Here is a 16172-nt window from a genome sequence, read left to right on the forward strand (position 1 = left end):
TAAAAAACATCAACTCAAGAATGTACTGCAACAACTCCAGGCAAGATATGTAAGATAGGCAGTAAACTTGACAGTGTACTTACCATCTTTGCTCGGTGGATAGGCGAACTCGCGGCCACATTGGCCACGATTGTTCATGCCAAAGGTATAAACACGACCATCAGTCGACAAGGCCGCCACGTGAGCTTTTCCCAAAGCCACCTGGCTAATAGCCACATCCTTGAGACAGGTCACTAGACCTGTTAAAAACATCACAAGTGTTATGTCAGTGAGATATGCCCCTTTTAGTTGAACTTCAGTAGTCAAAATAATATGCAAATAGGTCAAACCACTAACAAGAGACTGACTTATATCATGTTCTTATGGCAAGTGTTCAACATTAAAGTGGACCTGCCACACTTCTTTAACATAGTGAGTAAACGCTACCAATGATGGGCTTAGCATGTGAGGCAAATGTTACAGCACTTCCTATGGCAGAGAACTCACAATTATGATTAAAATACAGCTAGAAATAGCTTGCTCTTCTCCTGGAAAATGTTTTTCGGTGATGTGACGAAGAGAAAGACAAAGCCATTGGCTAATTTGAGCACTGTTATGCCATTGCCTAGTTACTAGGTTAAGCACCGGAAGAACACACCTGTCATGTCGTCGGCGTGGCTGGCATCCTTCCCAAAAAGGAACAGCTCGCCACTGCGAGTGATCAAGGCACTGGTACCATTATTGCAGGCAGCTGAAACCACAAAGCGACCCTCCATCTTCAACATCTTCTTTGGCTTCACAGACTTGGGTTGACGCCTGCCTTTTCCTGCAAGGCGAACAGTCAGAAGACCCGTAAGGGTGCCCTCAACATTCTTGCCCCTATTGAAACTGACCACAAAAACATCTTGACAATTTTATAACCTCTTTGAAAGCTGCCATCATAGCTACAACCAGGAGGCACCTAGTGCTGTGGTGGTTATATGAGTGGAGTTAAAGGTAGCATAAGCACCCGAGTCAAAATTATGCCAACATGACGCAAACTGAAGACAGTAGAAACAAAAGTGTGTGCATTAGTTGTCTAAATTGTTGCACTGCAACCCATTCACACAGTCCACAATCGCTGAAAATTTAGGGGACCTACTCAATGACCACATGAAGTCAAGTTCTCATGCTTTTTGTAGCATAAAAGAAAGCTTCGAATGAAGGCTAAAAAGCCTGGCGAAGACCTCTGATTTGAGGTACAGTATGACAGCATAAAACATAAGAGAATAGAGAACAGTGTAAATAGAAAATTTCAGGTACCCCTAAAGTGTCACATAGATACAGGTTAGGTGCACACAACTGTAAGAACCATACTATGCAAAACACAAGCCACAATCAACTATTTCAATATTGTTTAGTTTCCTTTCTGAATACTGAGTACCAAAATTAACATTTGTTGACACCTTTTTAAGAGATGCAATTACTTGAAATTTTTATTATTGCTTGCTTGGTACTATACATTTTTGGGAGCCTGGATGACTTGTATATAAAAATAGTATGCTTCCTTAGACACACCACTGTTCATAGTGGATGTGCGGGTGCCTGTGTATTTGCAGCAAAAGAAAATGATAGCCTCACCCAGTTTCAAGGCACACTCTCGGTTCCTCCTCAAGGTTTTTGCCCTATTCTTGCGCACACAACTTTCCAGCACATAACCCCTAAAGGGCAGGCTTACCGACTTCTCCGTCCTCCCCTCGTCGAGGAATGCCCACGAAGAACACTGACCCATTCTCGGAAACCAACAATGCGTGAGTGCCATCGTGCCCCACCGAGCAGTCAGCTATCTTGGGGCATTTTGTGATCGGCAGTTCAGCCCATTTGCCGGTGGGAGTGGTCTGCTTGATGCCGATACTCTGAGCCTTGCCTGTGTAGAGGACCTGCACGAAGGGTGTGGACATTGAACCCGTAGCAAGGAAGGCCTAACAGTTAAGCTGCATGCACCTATTGGCGGTATCAGCAAAGGCAGACAGTTACTGCTCTCATACATCGTTCATCCAGCATAGCACAACATCACAACAAAGTAGCCTAACCTTTCCAGAGGCTGTCTTCACTAAAGCGAACTCTTTGCCACTGGCGATGATTGTGGGTTCCTCTTCACATCCCAAGTCTATGCAAAAAAAAAGGGCGTAGCAGAACAGAAAGTGAGAGAGAACCCCCAAATGAAGCTCTTGTGCATTGGAACAAGTGAGCTGGTGCTTGTACAGTAAGAAAGAAGAACCTTCAAATGCTCATAGCGATATCCACAAAAAAAAAAAAAAAAAGCAATGATAAGAGAATTTCCTTTTAAAAAAAAGTGAAAGTCCTTACCAAGAAGGCAATCATCAGTTTCTTCGTTGAAGACACCACAACCAAAGATTTCAACACATTTGCGTGATAACTTCAAATTCAGTTCAACTGTGCAGGTCATGGGCAGGGACGACGGCCTAACAGTGCGGACCACAACACCGTTCTGGAAAAACGTAGGAAGCAGTCACTTAGCTCATGTAACGATCATTGGCAAGCACTTGTATAGAAAAACAAAGCCAAGTGGTTACACTTTTTTACACAACAGTGGGAAGAGTGCGTCACACACTTTTCAAAATAAACATACGATTGGAAAAGATCATTCCAAGACTTACGTCTCGTGTGGCGGTTATCAGACCTAGAAACTCTCCGTCACTGAAGTACACACTCTGGCCTAAATCTGTAATGTTCAATATCATATGAGCACCTTTATTCGCACATCACTGCATGAACACATAATGAGTACAGCAAAAAAATTTTGGTATATCTGTAACACAAGCAGTGCCAGGTTTCTTTTAGCATTCAAACAAGGAAACAGTCAGAGTAAGAAAAAGGGTTAAAGTGAATACAACAGCATTTCAATGAGCAGTGTCACTAAAACAAGGGAGTAAAGAACGTTCCTAGAGGCTGTACCCTCATTAGACCACCATTTCTTCATAGGGCTGCATGTAGAAACACCTGAGCTAAAGTTTACACATAGTCATTTTAATAACAAAACTTAGCTAAAAAAAAAAAACAGCACAAAGAGCTGGCACATGACATTGCACAGACCACCAATATGACATGCCAGGCATTTCTGGTCCTCAACGTCTATATTATACAGACAACATGTGACAATACAACTGGCAAAGCAATACTTGTGTTTGAAATCTTAGTGTTTAGTGCACGTTCTTCATAGCTGCAAGTGTTAAACAAGGACAAGTTTTTTTATCAATACACGCAACCTGATGCTTTTAAGCACTTTAATGTGACTTGCTAATATCTAGGTGAAAAATTCAGTTCCATGCAAGACCACACACTGAAAGCCATGTATCAAAACACTGCACATAGACTACTGACCTTCTTCAAGGGTGACAACACCTTCCACTCGAAGGGTGTGCTTGTCCACTTTTAAAAATTCATTAATTCGACCTAAGGAATGGTGGATGTAAAGGTAATCCTGCGGAAGATGATCAATGAATACAATAAGCAAAACCTTTACGCTGTGCATGCCACAGTGGCACAATGTCACGAGCACTACTTTCATACAGTGAAGAGTAAAAAACCAACAAGTGATCTCTTGGTCACAGATGTATGCTGGATATGCCAACTGACCTGTACAACTCCGATCCACCCTGCTCCATCCAGCTGTTGACTAGCAATGAACTCCCCCTTGAAGATGTAGAAGTGAAAGTGAAAGTCATCATATTGAAGCAGTCAATGTCTTACTGAGTTCATAAAGCTCATGACTTGCAGAGCTATAGTACATAAAACCAGTCCCCTTATACACGACAATGACCCTTGAAAAAATGCAACAAATAAGAGCTCCAGAGAAAATAGCAATATATGCATAGAGAGGCTATATGTGTCACTACTGTCTTCCGTTCATGTTTTTCCAAAGACGATAACAGTACAGAAGTCTCTTGGTAAGTGAGCCCAGGATTCAGCCCGAATTATAAGAAGTTCCCATATATATGACTAGGAGCAACATAACAACTTGTGTTCTAATGAAACAGACCCATATACATTCCTGCCAGCCCGGAAGTCTTGAAATTTGGCAAATTCATAAAGTGGAGAGTGTGGGTGAGAGAGAGAAGAACTGGCGGGCATTTTTATTTACTTCTCAGTACCTCAGCAATGTCATGTACAACTATGAAGCATCAAAGTCAAGTTTTCAGGCACAGTCAGCATAGTGATACTCATTATTATATGATGCACGCATGCATGCACAATTAAGAAGCAAAATGTACTGTGTCCCATGACAGCTGAGAGCCTCTTCCCAATGTTAGTGCAATTTTCTGCATGAGACTACTACACAGCAGCGAAAGTGACTTAAGTGATATTCCAAAGTGATAGACCAAGATCAGACCATTTAATTTATATCTATTTTCTTCAGTCAACACAAGATTGTTAGTGCTGATATTTTCTGGCATGAACAAGGAAAAATTATAAATTGACCAAACTAACGAAATGAGGCAGTTTGGTTTATCGTGGATCCATTGTATATGTTAATACATACTTCTCCACCAGAAAGAAAGTTTTTCTTGAACCATACCTACTCAGATTTAAAGGGGTCCTGAAACACCCCTCGTGCTTGGTGAAAACAGATAAGTGGAAAGCAGACATTGTGGCAAATAGTACTGCCAAATCTCATAGTTGTGCATAATAAGAAGAGTTCAATAGCAGAGCACGAAGTTGCCATTTTTTTAAGTGCCCTCTCCTTATGCAGAGGCCCATACTCACACTTTCCAGAGGGCAGTCATACAGCAGATATTTCGTCACACAATAGATGGTTGTTAGGATTTGTCGATAGCTGGCGTTAACCAAGGGCGGCATTTGAACGGGATGCGCTTATTGGCACAGGGTGACACGGCATGCTAGGCACTGTACTGTATAGTCTGTCAGCCTATTACACAGTTGGACCACTAGTGCTCTCTGGAATCAGATCTGGACAGAGGGATTGTGTTTGACTATGCTTGCTCCCAGGCATGACGTAGTTTCTTTACACTGAGTGATCCCTTTCTGTGTAGCTTTTAGCATGCTTTTAAGCATGAAAGAGAAAAAATTTCATTGCACACAATAAGTGAGCAATAAAAATCCCTGTAATGCTACTTGTAATCAACAGATTCAAAGAACTTTGGCGGAAATCGATTCACGTGGAAATAAACAGTGAAACAGTGATACTGAGGTCAACCTACGACTACTCCAGAGTGGTTCAGATCCTTTTTAATCCTTCTAATATTGCTTTTTGGGGTCGGCATTTTGCTTTTTGGGGTCGGTAGAGGGAGGATGTGACACATAAGAAGATTAAGGTGGTAGGCCACTCAAAAACAAAAATTTTTTTAAGGGCAGGCAGCGTTGAAATAACATTTTCCTCAAAGCCAGCATGTCTTATTTAATTTACCCGGCTATTTACAGTGCAAAATATTTAATATTTATTTATTGGGAGGTAATCTTTATCAAAAATTGCATTAAAAGTGCTAGCCATGCCAACTGTGATAAGTGACTAATGGGTGGCTTTATTGAGTAAAGCTTTGACATTTGTGTAACTATTGGCTGGAGCTATGCAGTGAACTAGAATAAATATTATGCAGTGAATATTAAGGAAGTAATGCTAAAAAAAACAAAAAAACGGGGAAAAAGAGCCAATTTAGACTGAACCTGTTGGAGAATTCAGCTGTGAACTGAAAAATATTCGATGGATTTCTTTTATTCTAGTTCACTGCACTGATATATAAGTTGTAAATCATTGTGCAAAATTTCAGTTCAAAGTATACGCTGAGAAATATGTTATGAAAGTTTGCGTCGCAACATTTGGAGCAAATTGTTATTTTCAAAAAAACGTAAAAAAAAGATTTCCGAGCTTGTAAAAAGGGTCACAATCTTCGCATGCAGGCCTAAAATGCATCAGATTCATTGCTGGGCCCTTCTGCGGAAGCATTATTGTCTCCTTTTGTTCGGGTGACTGCTCGTCTTTTCTTCCTGGCCTGTTTTGTCTCATCCGCTGACTTGCGTTTAGCATTCTGCATGCGCAGGTGATCCCTGGTGATGCAAGCTTTCGTCGTGTGGTACCCTGGTTCTATTCCAGCTTGCCTCAGGATATCCAGGGTGCTTACACTGCCATTATTAAAGTGGGCCACAGCATCATGCAAGGCAAACATTACTGTAGGCAAGCTTACGTAGACTTCTTTGGGTGCCCGCTGCCATATTAGACCATTGAAACATTCATTAGCATTTTGAGTCTTTCCATGAAGGCACTTCATTAGAAGTTCATCAGAGCAGAGATCACTGTAGACAGTTTTAACTTTGTTGAGCACATCATTTGGAAGTCCTCCTTTGTGTACATATTTCCCTTGGCCGAGTGCTTCGACCCTTTGGTATCCACACCAGCTTTTCGGTTCAATTGAACACAGGCCATGTCTCAGCTGCTTGTCGGTAGAGCTGCAATGAAAAAGATTAGCAAAGGTAGCCTTTTTCATTGCAGAAAGGTTCCCCAATTTAGCCCTTATGGCGATGCCATAGTAGTTTTGCAGGCGGTCAATGAGGGCACCAGTGAGCTTTCCCTTACCACCGAGTCCATGCACTGTCTTCTTCAGTTTTCTGAGGCGGCAACCAACACGCTTCTGGACATGTTCAATACATTCCAGTTTCTGCACACTGTCCTTTTCATACATGTCTTTCACAGCGGCATAGCTCTTGGAATCACCATCACCGTAGTACTGCAAGTACTTCAAATCTCTTTTGCCTTTCGACCTTTCGAATATTCGGTATATACCAACCATCTCCATACTGCCAGCACTTCCTTCATGGTTTGCTTGACAGGAAGTGTGGTTTGCCTTTCATTCCTGGTACGAAGCACTATCTTGCCTCAACTCGCTTTTGGTTTTACAAGACTTACGCGAACTAGAAAGGACCTCAACATCAATAACCTTTCCCGTGTCAACAGAAATCACACACAACTGTTCAAAGATGAATGGCCACGCTTCTGCCACGTGCCATCCCCTGAAACACCACACTCGGCACTCCCCACAACACGACGAACTTCCACAGCAGCACCAGTCATCGACTTCGACGCCACTTCTCCTGCCACTGCAGAAAGCCGAGATGACAATTTGTCGTAGGCGGAGTGATGTGGAGGAGCAGGCATGTTCATCACTTTGGAAAACGTTTTTGCACCAGCGTGCCCTTTTCCTAACTGGCGCATCGCGTAAACCAGACGTAAATTGTTCTCATTGGCACGACCCACCTTTCTCGACGTATGAAATGGGCGCTTGAACCCACAGTCGGTACACACGACCGCACAAGCCGAGCATGTCTCTTGGTGAGAGCGTTCCTTGAGCTTCAGTGTTGTGTTCATGCATTCGGAAAATACCAGCGATCAAAACACTGAAAAAAGAATACCAATGTCCATTATCCTGTTCCCTTGGAGTGCTGAATTTTCTAGTGGAGCCTGGTATGCCTTGTTTGTGTACCCAAGCTTCTTCGCGGTCGCCGAAATACCGGCGTCTGTGTCAGTTGGCAGCCTCGTCATCGCGTAGCGATTTCCAGCAAACTTGCGCTTCCTCGTCTTCTGTGTTCTGCGCTTCTCCATGCTGGTCGTAATATGGTCCAGGTAGCCTAAGGATACAGCCCTAGTAGCGTTGACACGTGGAAGAAATGCAGAACGAAGCCTGACGCAGCCTGACCAAGGCAAACAACAAAAATTCCGACGAGCATCGTGCGTCCCCCTTGTGGCTGTTAGAGATTAACGAAAACTTTTAAACCAAAAGTTGTATTTAATGACATCATCTTATATAACAGTCACAATAATATGCACAAAGTATTTTGAATAGCATAGACGAAACAACACTTGCTTTTAAAAGCGATTTTTCGGAACCGCAACCACAGTTGGAAATGTGGTTTCGGTTTTGCTATAGGAGCATAGGGTATAGAAAACTTGCTGTAACTTGCAAACTAATGGCGCTAGGAGGATAATTTTTGTTGCAATATATATGTAAATGTTTGGGCATGCAAGAAAAACAAAACCCTAAAAATTTATCTCGCAAAAAAAAAAAAAAGACTTTTGAAGGTGGCCTACCACCTTAAATGAATAAATAGTACTATTGAAGTTCGAAGTGAATTCATAGTGAATAGTGATCTCGTGAAATAACTTCTTATTGAACAGTTCAAATTGTATATATCAAGTATTGATCACCATTTGTGTTGCATTGTTGGGTACTGCTCTGTAAATTGTTTCATTGTAGATTCACATCCATGTTTGCTCAATCCATCATGAGCCATCTCTAAATTTATTTGGGTCTTGTTTTCTTAGCTCCCACACAAGAAGGGATGGAAGACGAGTAAAGATTTTGGACCATAAAGGGTTAAGAAAATGAGCGCTTTTCATCATGATCCAAACAACCAGCACAATATTTTTTACAAGTTTGTGCAGAAGTAGGGTGCCAGTTATAACTGGTACAATATGTTACGTTTTAAAAATTTCTATACTTCGTGCACATAAGCCCACGTAATATGCTTTTAAGCCAAAATTGGCGTGAAGGCAATATGCACATTTAACTTAAGGTGTGGCTTTGCGGCAGCACAAATATCCCCTAAAAAGATGGTTTCGTGGCATAGCAACTGCACGCTGCTGTGAAACCACCTTTTCAGGCGAGTTATATGCCCTTAAATACATACATTCGTTCCATCTCGAATATTTCAAAATCTCAAATAATCTAAGTTCATATTAAAGCAACTTATAATACTGTAACATTCGTTTGAGTACTCAAAGAACCGGAATATTTGCCCATAGTGATTACGTACCTATGTAGAGAAAGGTGCAAAATTATGCTTCCTCAGAACTCGGTCTAACTTCACGTACAACAGAAAATCCAACGTTTGGTTGGTGATTCACTTATTATTGCTACTTTTTTTTTAAATTTTTTTTTCAAACATCTCAGAAAATGTGTAGGCTTTAAGGGGGCAGACTGCTCTTTGGGACCAAAAAGTGACAAAAAAATTCATTTTTTAAAATTGACATATTTGGTTTCTGCAAGTACTTTTTTATCTCTCTGCAAATTTTGACGCACCAGGAAGTAATAATTTTTATGTAATGTCATTTTAACTGTCTAGATTCTTGGTGCTGTTAACATGCAGAACCTGCAAAAAAATGGGGAACCGACTTTGAGGCTTCTTTATAATTTGCCAGCACCTTTGTCTGAAGCTCTACTATCAATTTATGAGCGCCTTAATGAGGATTGCAAAACATTCACACCATGTTTTTTGCTTTTTGAAGAAACTGTGTGTTTTCAGTTTTTTCCATTTTTTTCAAAAAAGTAAATTTGTGACTATTCAATTTTGAGGCCTCAATATCTCTGTAGCTAGGGCAGGTACAACAATAATTCTCTTTGCAGTGGAAACCTGTAAGTGTGTAGAATGCAAGTATGGGAGCAGAATTTGGAGCACATGCCTTTTTAATTAATTACTAATCAAAATTGTAACACAATTCCAACTGCTTTTAAAAATATATAGTTCATTTTGCTGCAAAATAACCAATAAAGGCCTAAAAACAAAAACCTCTTCCATACTTTCACTCTATAGTCATTAGTCTATGTTGGCATATCCTAAATATCACTTTTAATTAAGCACTTTTTTTTCTATGGTGGCCTTAAACAATAGGGGGTGAACTTAGGTTATCTCAGAAACAAAGTGAGTTATAGGAAAACTAATTCAATATTTGAAATCAGCAGAAAAAACTGCATAACTGTGTGCAGTTTTATCAAGATCACTGAAGAAATAAACAAAAAATGTCTAAGACCAGTCTGCCTCCTTAATATTGCAACATGATATGATATTCTTCTTCCTGCAATATTCCAAAAGAAACTGTTTTTGATTTCATCAAGTCATTAGTCCTGGTGGAATCAATATGTCCAGCTTTTTACTGACTCCTTCACAGCATCAGCTTGTGAGCTGACAGATCATAATCAAAACAAAAATGTCGCTGACGTTCATGCAATGTATTTTTTACTCCATTCTTTTTTTTCTCCTGTAATAAAATAAGTTGCCAACATATGTGGGTGCATAGGAGTTAGTAACTGCAATGGAAGGAATGTGGTGTGAAATGTACACCCTACAGCAACGATTCAAGTAGGCCGTGGAAGCGAAGGTTCGTGGAAGTGATATTATAAATATGGCGCATAGGCTGAGCATGTCAATGCATTTTGTTCATAAGGCGCTATTTTCTTAACCAAGCTTGGAGGTAAAGTACTGCTGTCATACAATAAATATTGCGTCCTTTAGCATCCCACTACGTTTGCTAAGTTCACAAGGTCAAAGGTGGTTCTATATCTTCATCTTTTAGGACTGACCTAATTCCTGCTATGGTGGGAGCCTTACTGAATTGCAGTGATTTCTCGGTCCCAAAAGTGCTTAAATATTGAATTAAGAGTTGATTCCTGAAAATTTCGCAAATTAGATTCTGAACTTAACTGATGCCAAATGATGTTAACTAAGTCATAACCACTTTTGCATTCATTACGAATCCCATCACTTTTTTTCCTTATATTCAAGTTATCAATTACGATAATAATCATTAACATTTAGAGCAGGAAAGTTTGAGAGTGCAAAATTTAAGCCTCTTACAAAGAACCTTATTCTGCCAATGAACAATGTGAATAACAAAACTGCCTCCTTCACAGCATCTCCTTGTGAGCTGACAGATCATATTCAAAACAAAAATGTCGCTTACGCTCATGCAAAGTATTTTTTGTTCCATTTTTTTTTTCTCCTGTTATGAAATAGGTTGCCAACATATGCGAGTGCTTAGAAATCTAAAATTTCATGACACAGTACAGGGTTATACACATACCTTGACGGTGCCTCCAAACCCAGTTCCCAGCTTGTACAAAATACCTTGCCTGAACAAATAAAGGAACTTGCCATCACAAGCAATGGTGCAATGACCTTTGTGTTTAGCTGAAAAAAAAAAAGCAGGAGAGGCCAATGAGCTTTATTCCAACACAAGAGGGACACAGTCAACATCTTACACCAAGTCACACAACAAAGCTCTCTTGCAAATTAGCACAGGGAATATATTAGGCACTAGATCGGGTTTTCAGGCTGCCAGACAGCGAAGAGTTGGGTTACTGAAGAGTATCTTCATAACATCAACAGAGAACAGCACTTTACGATACGTGGCGAGACTGTAGAAGTTGTAAAGGAACACGTCTATTAAGACTGGTAGTAACCATGGAGCCAAACCATAAAAGTGAAGTAACTAGAAGAACAAGGAAGGGATAAAACACATTCGGCAAGCACTCTTAAATCATGAATGGTAGTCTGCCACTATCCCTCAAAAGGAAGGTTTATAACAGCTGCACCTTACCGGCACTTACCTACGGTGCAGAAACCTGGAGGCTTACAAAGAGGGTTTAACTTAAATTCAGGATGACGCAGTCAATGATGGAAAGGAAAATGATAGCTGTAACCTCGAGAGACTGGCAAAGGGCAGAGTAGGCCAGGGAACAAGCGGGCACTATGGATATCATAGTTTAAATCAAGAAAAAGAAATGGACATGGGCAAGACATGTAGTGCATAGGCAGGACAACCGCTGCTCATTAAGGGTAACTGGTTGGATTTCCAGAGAAGACAAACGCATGAGGGGGAGACAGAAAATTAGGTGGGTAAATGAGATTAACAAATTTGTAAGCATAACGTGGCAGCAGAGAGCATAGGATCGAGTTGATCATAGGAACATGGGAGAGGGCTATGCCCTGCAGTGGGTGTAGTCAGAATTATTATTATTATTATTATTATTATTATTATTATTATTATTATTATTATTGGAAACAACACATGTCTAACAAAAGTTTGAATTTTGGTCAGTCAAATTTGCCTACACCAACAGCTGACAAGGTGCTGAACCTCGCCAATTATTTCAGCAGTAATAAAACTGGACTCTACTTTCCATAAACCATCAGATACAATACGGTCAATTTTAATTACTTTTACAACTCAAAGAAAAACTAAAATATTAGGTATATAAAAAATGTATCATTGCTGAGGTTTTGGTGAAAAATTCTGGCGAGGAAGCTTAGTCTTGGTGTTCACATTCCACAATCGTAATGCCTTTTCTTTCTGACTAAAGTTCACGTATCAAAAATGATACACCAGCCTATAATAATTGTAACAACACCAAGACCTGACATACATGTGACATTTGGCCCCACTACCTCATGTGTACTATCCGCATAAGGTAGAGAAAAACCAGAACACTACCGTGCTGGACAGAAATAAAGTTTTGCACCCTCCAACCCACTACTGTCAAATCCCAAGCAAGCGCCTTCACTACGGTAAAAGACAATCTAACAAGATTCGGAAGGGGCTTTACTTGGTCATTGGGCACGATTCAAGATGGTGGATGGAGAGCCACTGAGAATAAAAAATGCACAACCATGTTCTAATGAAATGCTTCATGAATGCGCATGCCTTCACAGTTTCCAAAATGTTAAAATGAAACAGCAAAAATGGCCTTAGGGGACAGCGCAGGGTGCTTGCTCCTGTCATTGGTGCGTATTGCAAATCTCTCAAAAAAAGAAGGGGTGGAGCACTTGCTTGAGATTTTAGAACACACACAGAACAGTAAAAAAATGTGTCTACACTGACCAAAAGAGGAAGACTTTGGCAAGTGCAAGGAAAATGTTCCACAGTGCGCTGTCCTTGGAATTCCATGACTGAACCAGCTGGGGCGCTGAACTTTTCCCAACAGCACTGCTTGAACACTCTTCTGCATTGCCACTAAAATGCTTGGCATCTGAAAGTTTATCGAAAACACACAAACACACCAGAGTATCATCAGACTCATTATTTACAAAGGCCGACTATATCAGCGACATTCTTTCTTCTCCTTTCTGTGAACGTAGCTGATATAGTTGAATTACGGACAAATGAAATATATTGCACCTAACAAAGAAAACGAGCCCTCAAATTTAGACTTCCTCCCTTATCCATAGCGAAGGATCTCGTTCTGGAAGACCTGATGCCTTATGGTAGTATGAACGGGATTATCAGTCAGCAGCCAGCTCGTGATAAGATCACGTGCTATGTGACACCAAAAGGCGAAAAAAAAAAGTGTTCCAAATTCACCGATATGGCCACAGGTGGCCCTGACTAATGTTCCCATGTTCAAATGCACATATATACCTTATAAAGTGGACAGAGGGATGATTGTTGCCTTAGCACAGTAGTACAGCATCAGACACATTATTTGAAGGTCGCAGGTTGAGTCCCTGCCGGCAACAAGTTATCTTTTCACCCACTTTTCCTTCTTCACACTTACAATACAATCACACTCAAATCTCATTATAACAAAATTGCATCTTACACGAAAGCAAGTTTTTTTATATCTAAAAACTCGTTATAAAGGTTTATTCCTAACTTTTGTACCTATTGCAAGACTATACCTATTGCAAGACTATTTTTCATATACATTGTAATAACACATTTTGTTATATCTGGTTTCATTATAACAAGCTTTGAGTGTACTTCTAATAACATCTGCTAACTTTCCTTGGCATCATTGTCTGTTTGTTCTCAATTATAATGAAAACATGCTATTTATAAAGCTTGAGCCTTCCTTCTTCACATTTACAATACAATCACACTCAAATCTCATTATAACAAAATTGCATCTTACACGAAAGCAAGTTTTTTTATATCTAAAAACTCGTTATAAAGGTTTATTCCTAACTTTTGTACCTATTGCAAGACTATACCTATTGCAAGACTATTTTTCATATACATTGTAATAACACATTTTGTTATATCTGGTTTCATTATAACAAGCTTTGAGTGTACTTCTAATAACATCTGCTAACTTTCCTTGGCATCATTGTCTGTTTGTTCTCAATTATAATGAAAACATGCTATTTATAAAGCTTGAGCCGCAAGTAATCTGTCTCGTCTTCTCTTAGCCAAATGTTTTGCCGCAGCACTTTTCGGACGAAACCGAGGGCCACTGGTACAAAATTTTGCGGGTGAGATGGCCTGGTGGATCAATTCCCATGAACATTCGTATACATCATATCAAAAATATCAATAGCAAATATGGCCTCGAAGGTATTTTATATGAATCTTGAAGTTTGCGTGTGCAATTGAGTGCTATGTGCCGCGCCTCGTGGCATTGAACCCCTCGAAAGTGACTCGGAGGTGACTGCCCTATTTCCCTAACGTCAACCCGTTCCAGTCAGTTCAACAAGATATGATGGCGTCATAGTCACAATTGCTCTTTTGCCATGTTTGCGCCAGCAGACTACTTCTTGGTGGCTGCTCAAGTGTTCGTGGTCGTGGCGTATACCCGGCGGCTTGTCGTTTTTAGAGCTCTTTCAAACCAAAACTTAGACAGGTGGGCGATGAGGAGTCTGTAATTATTTGTCTGTCGTGCGCTACAGCAAACAATATGTCGTGCTACGAACAACAGACCACCAGCAACGTCGTGCTACGAACAACAGACCACCAGCGACACATTGCCGCAAAAAAAATATGTAAGTCCAAAATTTTTGTGTCAACACCCCAGGCGAGTGGTTCTCCACCGAAACCGCAAAGACATAATATGTGCCATGTTACAACAATTACACCATCTAAACTAAAACTTTAATTTTGCTGCTATGAATTAATCTTACAACTTTCCCATCAACCTTCAGGTTTCACTGGCATTGATGCCTCCAGACTTTCGAGCACTAAATCAAATGATAAACCACAGTGAACACCTTTGCTACGTTTTTTTAAAGACGATAGTCTTTCTTGGGGACCTTCGACACCAAAATTTTAATCTGTATGTCTGTACATTTGTCTGTTTGTCCGCGCTAACGATATCCTAAACGGCACCCAACGATACGTCGAACCGCCAACCCCATCCGCAGTGCCCACCAATATTGCTCAAGTTTCCGCGGTCATACTTGTGCGATTGTCAATTCAAAAGCAATTATCGCGCATATCTGAGGCACCATAACAACACGTCAATATTTTATATGCGTGGCTTTATACTAGAGAAGGCACACATAAGTAATTCTAAGGACCATAGCGTTTATCACGCTGCGCTGACAGTGCAACCCGATGTTCAAAAAGGCAAGTGTTTCCATGGCTTTGCTAAAACGGCACGGTGGTGGCACCTGCCCATCGCTTTGTGTTCTACACCTTATTGCTTCCGAGACAGGCGCGCATCTTTCTCCGAAGACGCGCACACCTTCCTTCGTTTTAGAAGATAACTGCCAGATGGCACTCGTGTCTAACGTGCCTCGATGCACTCGTTCGCCTTTGCTGCTTGGATCGACTCCCTAACGCAACGCTTCCAGAATACAATTCACAGATTTTCTCGTGCAGAACATCAAATAAACACTTTGTTCCCTCTCTCCCCACGCAAGATTATCGTCTTTTGACATTTGCAGTGAAACATGCAGTTACGGGGCCAATATTTATTTTAGTAGAAACCTTCATCTACATTCTACATTGCGATGTGAAAATAAGACAGTCATCTTTACTTTCCTTTTTCTTTCCCCCAATAAAGCCTGCCCTTAGGCATTGTACTATGCAGAGTCATAAATACAAGTACGAATTTGCCTAATGTACAAAGGCTAACGCAAAAAACGGTCTGTGATTCGGTCAGTGTAATGCAGCGAATGGTCTGTGATTCTAGGTGTCAAGGTGGATTGGGCACATGGCTCAAACTGCTCGTGTAGTTTTCAAAATTGTCGAGCTCATGATTTCCAAGAAAAATTGAATGAGAAATGACAAAAGAAACAATGCCAAAGTGTCCCAAAATTTTTTTAATTATGTCAGTGGCTAGGCTACAATTAAGGCAAGTACTTTGTAAAATAATTGAAAGGTTCACAAGAGGAAAATAATATTTCATGTTAGAGTCAAAGGTTAATGCTTGACAACATCCATAATGCCAATAATACGCACAGAACTGCTTTGGTGATCAAGAAACTAAAATACAGTAGACTTTAAACAGAACCTGAAGGGACCAGGAAAATGTATTCCGTTTAACAGGAGTTTCATTTGCTGAGAGATGAATAAGGGTGGAGAATCCAGTATGAAACCAATCGTGCTAGAGGTAATCATTGTATTCAAGCAGCAGTTTCGTCTACTGAGAGTCTATTGTAAATGTAGGATATGATTGGTGCCACCAGCT

At 40.5% G+C, this 16172-nt stretch overlaps 1 protein-coding gene and 1 pseudogene across 2 annotated transcripts in view; both read right to left on the reverse strand.

Annotated features, from left to right (window-relative positions):
* The window catches only part of hiw (MYC binding protein highwire), a 169108-nt gene that overhangs the window by 145600 nt on the left and 7336 nt on the right, over positions 1-16172 (reverse strand). For both annotated transcript variants that reach the window (XM_075882117.1, XM_075882116.1), the window contains exons 5-14: positions 12647-12794; positions 10850-10956; positions 3619-3675; positions 3364-3463; positions 2640-2704; positions 2329-2470; positions 2052-2128; positions 1697-1898; positions 638-805; positions 84-239 (exon numbers count right to left, since the gene is read on the reverse strand). In XM_075882117.1, the coding sequence (XP_075738232.1) occupies positions 84-239; positions 638-805; positions 1697-1898; positions 2052-2128; positions 2329-2470; positions 2640-2704; positions 3364-3463; positions 3619-3675; positions 10850-10956; positions 12647-12794 (1222 nt within the window). The remainder of the gene's footprint in view (positions 1-83; positions 240-637; positions 806-1696; positions 1899-2051; positions 2129-2328; positions 2471-2639; positions 2705-3363; positions 3464-3618; positions 3676-10849; positions 10957-12646; positions 12795-16172) is intronic.
* On the reverse strand, positions 5786-7736 carry LOC142779759 (uncharacterized; annotated as a pseudogene).

Source organism: Rhipicephalus microplus, chromosome 2, assembly GCF_043290135.1.
Source record: "Rhipicephalus microplus isolate Deutch F79 chromosome 2, USDA_Rmic, whole genome shotgun sequence".
NCBI classification, from domain to species: domain Eukaryota; kingdom Metazoa; phylum Arthropoda; class Arachnida; order Ixodida; family Ixodidae; genus Rhipicephalus; species Rhipicephalus microplus.